Raw genomic sequence first — 7,362 nt, 5'->3', positions numbered from 1 at the left:
GGATACTGAGTTTGTTTCTAAGTTCTGCAGTTTTCTTAATTACTGATCCAAAATCCCTATCACTACTATTCTGGTCATGCTTTATCTAGTATTTCTGTTAATAAAATCATTCGGTAAATTGCTCATATTTCCAACAATCAATCAGTTTCCAAAAGCCAATTTTCAAAAACTGGAGGGATCCAAACATGGCCTTAAGCTAACTTCAACTCTCAGTTCCGTGCAATCTTCACATGGACGGGGCAAATCATTGGTCTAAAGTCAAAGATTTGAGTCGGCCATGTATGCCAACGTATATTCAGATTCCCTATTAAACAACTGAAGTACGTATTGAATAGTGGGCAACTGGAACATGTTTACTTGAGAGCCAATCTACCTATAATTTTCAGCTGGCAGATGTTGACTCCTCGATAGACGGTAGCTCGCAGTCAACGGTCGACAGCCACTCTTAATTAAGAGCTCAGCTAATCCACAACATATACATTGTCTAACCTCAGCAGATCAGAGCGCCATCCTCCCGTTAATCGAACCCAAACACTTACTTGTCTTTCTCCGGCCATGGCCACCGCCGCGGTCCTCATCCTGCTCGCATCGCTCCTCCCGGCGCTAGCCGCCGGAACCGATAGCAGCTCGTCCGCCTCTGACTACGGCTTGGCCCTCAAGCCTAGTCACAAGTGCGGCGTCGTCCTGCCCGTCGCCGTGGGCACCTACGACATGGGCACGTACGCTCCGGGCAGCGCGTACGAGGCCACCCTGCGCCATCTCGTCGCCACCATTCCCGCCATGGCGAATGCGGAATCCAGCGGCTCCTCTTATTACAGGGAGTCCTGCCGCGACGGTGCCGGCGCGTGCGGGCGCTCATACGTCGACGACGCCGGCGAGAGCCCCAATCGGATTGTGGCCTCCGGCTACTGCTCATGGCACCAGGACGTCAAGTCGCCGGACTGCGGCGCTTGCATCGCGCTGGCCTTCGAGGAGGCGCAGAGGCTGTGCCCGTTCCAGAGGATGGCTGAGGCCGCGGTTGACGGCGGCGCGTGCAACTGCAGCGCACACTTCCACGACTACGACATCATGGAGCAGTTCCAGCACGGCGACCCCAGTAGTAACTCCTTTGCTCCCCCCCCCCCCCCCCCCCCCCCCCCTCTCTCTCTCTCTCTCTCTCTCACAGACTAGATCTAGAACAAAACTATGAAAAATTCCTACATCACTCAGAGAGCCAGATTTGCTACATTCTCCGTCCCATAATATAATAGTATTTTTTTACATCAATATATGTCAAAAACGCTTTTATATTATAAGATGGAGGGAGTACATTACAACCGAGTTTTGGCAAAAGAACATTGATTGGGAAGCTATACTATGTATATACAGTAATAGAGAGTAGAAAGCATGGACATGTGATGCAAAAATTATTTTCTAGTTCACTATTTGATATACATCACAGTCACTCTAGTGCAATCACTATTTTTGTTTTAATATGTATCATTATTAATCTTTCGTTCTCATATAGAACCAGCTATATTGATCACTGAACACCCATCTAAGATCCTTCCTCTGCCACTGCTCTAACATTTCCCTTTTCACCCGGCCACCTCCAGATCAGGGGCAGACACAAACCAATATTGTAAGGGATCTTAACATTTTCTATGCTAAGAAGTTCAAATGTCTCATGCAGAAAATTGGCTAGTTAAATCTACACAAAAAGGAATTTTTTAGCTGCTTCTATATGAAGAATTGAAGACATAGAGAATTAAGCATGTCCTGAAATGAAATTCCGTAGATTTTTTCGGTTGACGTGTGCCCTCATTAATTAGTGTGTGGAGTATTACTAAGTTGCCCGTGTGTTGCACGAAACATCAAGATGCATTTATATGAGTAGTTTATCTTGTGAGAGATAAGGATGAACGAGGGAATGCCTTATCTGCAAATGTGGAGAGGAGTGCGGGTATCTTTTTGCAAAATTGTCATAGTTTCCTTCCTATCCGTCAGATATAGATCGGACGGCTTATATTGTAGGATGGCAGGCACACCATCATTACCAACTCTGTTTTCTATAAGAGTAGAGATATTGCTTAATCTTGAAAAATATATGTCACTGTTGATCCAAAGGATTGTGATAAAATTAGAGAGCAGTTTTAACTGGTCCCTCTTACCTTGTCTTTTCACATGAGAGGTAAAAGTATAAAATAGATTTGTGCCGTTGATTTCATTAAGTAGTGGGTCTGATAACTCTTACCTTTTTTACCCGATGTGAAAAGAGGATGTAAGAGGGATCATGTTAAAATTAAAAAAAGAGGTACGAGGAACCATGCATGTTAAATGCTCATTTAAAATACCTTCAAGGATTAGGATCTTTCATTAGGTACGGTGGTTATTTTGACAAAACTAGTCAATGTGTACGTGCAATGCACGTTAATCTGAAAGTATATTAAGTGCATGCGGATATTAAGTAGGGTATTATTTAATTACGTGTTATCATGTGATTAGCACTATATTTGGTATGAGATTAACTGCACGCTAAACATGTTGAGTGCTCGACATTGAAGCAATCTAGGTTGTTGGATTGACATGATTTGATGGCCGAGATTAATTGGATCTGCCCCTTTGGGTCTTTTTTGTATTGGTATAGATATAATCTAGTAAAGTGTACTAATTGATAAGGGAGCACTCTTTGTTGTATTTGTAACAATAATGAACTATCCAACATTTATTTGTAGATTGCCAATTTGGACAACCGTGCATGTAGCTTTGGTCTTGCCATCCCCTTAATGTACCTCAGATATATATATGTAAAGGTCGATTGGCTAATATTAACCCACGAATGAGAACCTAAGTTCTGGTTGGGGCACCTGCCTTATATTGGGCTATTTTGGCTAACTTGAAATGGTATTTTTTTAAGCGGACAAATTCATATATGTAGGTGATCCTCGGTGGAACACACCGGAGCAGGTCGTGGGTGTTGTTGTGGGAAAAGAGGAGAACATCACGAGAATGAGATGGGCATGCCGAACCTTGGAGACAACAATCATGGAGATCTTAGCTAACCTTGGGTGGATGTCTAACAAAAGAATTTGTGCCTAGTTTTCATTCCATGCTCATGAACAATGTGTGTTCTATTTGGGCCATTTATTGGTTTCTTTAAATCAGCTGGAGGCTGTAACTATGTAATAACCGAAGGTTGAGCCTATGCATTATGGAGAAAACATTCCCATTTCTTAAAAAATCTTGAAGGTAAGAAAATTGGGAATTCGGGAGAATGACGAACTCTAGGATTCAACTTTTGCTAAGTTGGGCTCTAGATGGAAGCACGTTGCTTGGGTGGCTCGGTGTGAATACTCGTAAATGGCCAATTAGCCAGCATGATGGCCTAGTTATGCCCTCCCTCCTTCCACTTGCGGCCCACCTTTTCTTCAACAAAAATTGCCCAACAGATGTCAGAGATGAGAACATAAATATTCTTCAAGTGAACAATGAAACCTTGAATGACAATAGGTACTTGGGAATGCCCGCTGATGTATGCTCTTCTAAACAGGGGGCTTTCAAGTATTTAAAGGACGGGGTATGGAACAAGGTTAAAGAATGGATGACAAAAAAAATTTCTTCAGCTGGCAAAGAGGTTTTGATCAAGTTAGTGGCTCAGGCGGTTTCAGTTTACTCTATGTCGTGTTTTAAATTACCGAGAGGCTTATGCGAGCACCTGAATAAACTTGTACGGCAATTCTGGTGGGGAAGTAAGGAAGGACAAAAGAAGACGTCATGGGTTTCTTGGAAGGACATGACCTAGCCCAAGTTTCTGGGTGGATTGGGATTCAGAGAATTTGAGCTGTTCAACCTAGTGTTGCTTGCTAAGCAGGCGTGGCACATTCTACAATGTCCTCACCCTCTTTGTTCGATGATGCTGAAAGCTATTTATTTCCCCGCTGGTAATACTTTGTCAGCCAAACTTGGGAACCATCCTTCACATATATGGCGAGCAATAATTGAAGGAATAGATGTGCTACACCAAGGCTTGATCCGAAGAGTTGGGGACGGTTCTTCCATCGATATTTGGTAGGAAAACTGGATCCCTAGAGAGGAAAACATGAGACCAATTGTGTTCCTCGCGACGGTCCGCCCCAGCCTCATTAGTGAGCTCATAAACCATGTCGAGGCCTCATGGAATAGGGAGGTATTACAACAAACTTTTAACTCCATGGACGTGGACGCAATCTTGAGCATACCGCTTTGTACTAGAAATAATGTGGATTTCTGGGCATGGAATTTCGAGAAGACGGTTTTCACAGTGAGGTCGGCATACTGCATGCTCACCCACACACACCGCGGGTGGGAGGCTTGGCTCGATGGGCATGCGAGCTCCTTCGATTCTAGAGACGAGGAGAATGGATGGAAGCAGCTCTGGCAGGTGGATGTCCGAGGAAAGCTACACAATTTTTTTGTGGAGGCTGGCTAAGTATTCTATTCGGACCAAAGACGCCTGGCATCATCGACATATGTCACAATCTGATGGTTGTCAATTGTGTGGAGCGACAGACTCATGGTGTCATTCCCTACTCGAGTGCATGACGTCGAGGTGTGTTTGTGCTTTGGTTGATGGCGACCTAGCTAAGCACTTAATTGCTACGACAGACCCAAGCACAAAACAGTGGCTATTTGGGATGATGAATACTTTATCACATGACAAGCTTGTTGAAAGGATCGATATGGTTGACTAGAGGGGGGGTGAATAGGCAACTACCAATTTTTAGCTTTTCTTTACCAAATTAAACTTTGCATCAAAGTAGGTTGTCTAGATGTGCAACTAGGTGAGCAACCTATATGATGCAATAACACCAAGCATACAAGCAAGCAAGGGTACAAACAATAAAGAGCTTGCACAAGTAAAGGTAAGAGATAACCAAGAGTGGAACCGGTGGAGACGAGGATGTGTTACCGAAGTTCCTTCCTTTTGAGGGGAAGTACGTCTCCGTTGGAGCGGTGTGGAGGCACAATGCTCCCCAAGAAGCCACTAGGGCCACCGTATTCTCCTCACGCCCTCACACAATGCGAGATGCCGTGATTCCACTATTGGTGCCCTTGAAGGCGGTGACCGAACCTTTCCAAACAAGGTTGGGGCAAACTCCACAACTTAATCGGAGGCTCCCAACAAGACCACGAAGCTTCACTACAATGGAATATAGCTCCGAGGTGACCTCAACCGTCTAGGGTGCTCAAACACCCAAGAGTGGCAAGATCCACTAGGGATGAGTGGGGGAATCGAAAATCCCTTGGTGGAAGTGTAGATCGGAGCCTTCTCAACCACTCCCGAGCAAATCAACAAATTTGATTGGCTAGAGAGATAGATCGGGCGGAAATGAAGCTTGGCGTATTTAATGGAGCTTGGGGGAGGAAGAGGTAGGTGAGAAGGAGGAAGGGGACTCCCTTTTATATTGGGGGCAACAATCCCGTTGCCCCCCACCAACCAGCCCCGCACAGGGCGGTACTACCGCTGAGAGGGGGCTGTACTACCGCCAGGCGACGGTATTGCCGCGCCACCCAGCGGTACTGCCGCGCTGAGGAGACTTAGTAGGGAACGGACCCAATTGCGGTACTACCGCGGTGGTAGGGCGGTACTACCGCTCCTAGAATGGTACTACCGCCACTACAACCGTGACTAGTGCCGCAAAACCCGACACGAGAAAAAGACCTCTCGAATCGAGGCGGTAGGACCCAGACTACCCAGCGGTACTACGGCAGTGGGGTCAAGGGCGGTAGTACCGCTGTGGAGCGGTACTGCCGCTTGTGACCCTTCGGCCGTAGTACCGCAGGCAGTGCGGTACTACCGCTGGGACAAGAGAGAGAGAGAGAGAGAGAGAGAGAGAAGGGATCTCTCAAATATGCTGAGGACACGGCGGAGGTGCCAGGCCCCCAGCGGTACTACTGCTGTGGAGCCAAGGGCGGTACTACCGCTGCGGAGCGGTACTGCCGCTTGGCTCCTCAGCGGTACTACCGCTGGGTGCGTGGTACTACCGCTTAGACCCAGACAGGACAAGGAAGAGAGGAGAGATCTCTTCAATGGAAAGGAAATGCTCGGAGGGTGAGAAGCAGATGTGTACGTGATGATTTCACCCATGCAAAACCCCAGCTGACCCCCTCTTGATAGTACGGTGCCCTCTACGCAACTAGTCCACCGAGAAAGAAACGAAAGAGCTACACCGTCTTGAAATACACTCCGAGGGGAAGAAGGCATCTCGTGCCAGGGGAGAATCTGTGAATTATTCAAAGCACAAGATTAGTCCGCAAACATGTTGTCATCAATCACCAAAACTACCTTGAGAGAGATATGCCGTAACAATCTCCCCCTTTTTGGTGGATTGATGACAACTAGGGATTTGTGCAAGGAAAAGAAATAAAACGAAGAAAGCTAAGAACTACAAAATATAGACGGGCTCCCCCAGAATGTGTGCACCAAGAGATGGCACGACCCACACATTCGGATCAAAACCCCCCCTATATTTTATAGTCCAACAATACTAAGCACAAGATATATGAGAGAATTGAATAAACAGGACAAGCATGCATCTCACAATAAACTACAGTACTCAGACATGACATAAGTAATAAGGTAGCGATAGGGAGCATATGTCTCACACCATATGTCTAGAGCTTAGGTCTCACACCAAACCAAACCAAAGAAGGACACCAAGAGAACACACAAGAAACCACAAGACGACACAAAACACGACACAAGAGGCAAATCCCTACACTCTCTCCCCCTTTGGCAGCGAGACACCAAAAAGGGCATAGAGTGACACTACGACTCCAGGTGATGGGAGGTGGAAGAGCTCGAACATCACATCTCTGCATCTTCATCGTGGGTCGAAAACTGCTCGGCATCGGAGTCGGTCCAGTGGCAATTCTGATGAATCTAGTCCTCCTCTTCAGTGATTTGACCCTCAGACCCATTGGCAACTGTTGCTCCTATCTGACGCATGAGCTCCTTGTGGCGCGTCCTGGCATGCTTCTCCGCCACATGAGTCATGTACTGACCATGAGACTCCATGCAGAAAAGCTTCTTCATCTTGCGCTTAAGCTTCTGTGCCCACGACGGTTCTGCACTAGAGGGGCCAAAGTTCTCCTCATGATCATCTGTAGCAGCCTCACCCTCGGTCCCCATGGCAACAGCAGCAGCATCAGCAGACGGACCCCCTGTGGCAGCAGTAGCAGATGGACCTCCTGTGTGAGGCGCTGTCCAGTTGTCCTTCTTCCTCAGACGCTTGATCTCATGAGACACCAAGTCTCCAGTCTCCAGCAACAGTCTGGGATAAGTCTGTGCCCAGGCCCTCTCAATGAGCCTCATGATGAATGGACCATAGATAGGACACTTGC

General features: G+C 46.7%; 1 protein-coding gene across 2 annotated transcripts; it reads left to right on the top strand.

Moving 5' to 3' along the window:
- The first annotated feature begins 470 nt into the window (after nt 1-470).
- On the top strand, nt 471-3,245 carry LOC125549028 (uncharacterized). Of its 2 annotated transcripts, none has more exons than XM_048712529.2 (2): nt 471-1,096; nt 2,918-3,245. In XM_048712529.2, the coding sequence occupies exons 1-2, from the start codon at nt 556-558 to the stop codon at nt 3,076-3,078; spliced, it is 702 nt and encodes a 233-aa protein (XP_048568486.1). In that variant the 5' UTR covers nt 471-555; the 3' UTR covers nt 3,079-3,245. The 2 variants fall into 2 exon arrangements, with proteins under 2 accessions (XP_048568486.1, XP_048568485.1); XM_048712528.2 differs by having other exon boundaries at nt 473-1,099; nt 2,918-3,242.
- Nucleotides 3,246-7,362: the final 4,117 nt, after the last annotated feature.

Source organism: Triticum urartu, chromosome 3A (assembly GCF_056163025.1).
Source record: "Triticum urartu cultivar PI428250 chromosome 3A, HENAU_Tu73, whole genome shotgun sequence".
In the NCBI taxonomy this organism is placed as follows: Eukaryota; Viridiplantae; Streptophyta; class Magnoliopsida; order Poales; family Poaceae; genus Triticum; species Triticum urartu.
The sequence above is the reverse complement of the archived record's forward strand: the minus strand, read 5'-3'. Positions and strand labels throughout refer to the sequence as shown.

What these genes read in the sequence shown, in the direction of transcription:
- LOC125549028 (XM_048712528.2), top strand. Translation starts at nt 556, where the DNA reads ATGGCCACCGCCGCGGTCCTCATCCTGCTCGCATCGCTCCTCCCGGCG. An exon ending in CCAGCACGGCGACCCCAGTA is followed by an intron (nt 1,100 to 2,917) that starts GTAACTCCTTTG and finishes TCATATATGTAG; the next exon opens with GTGATCCTCGGTGGAACACA.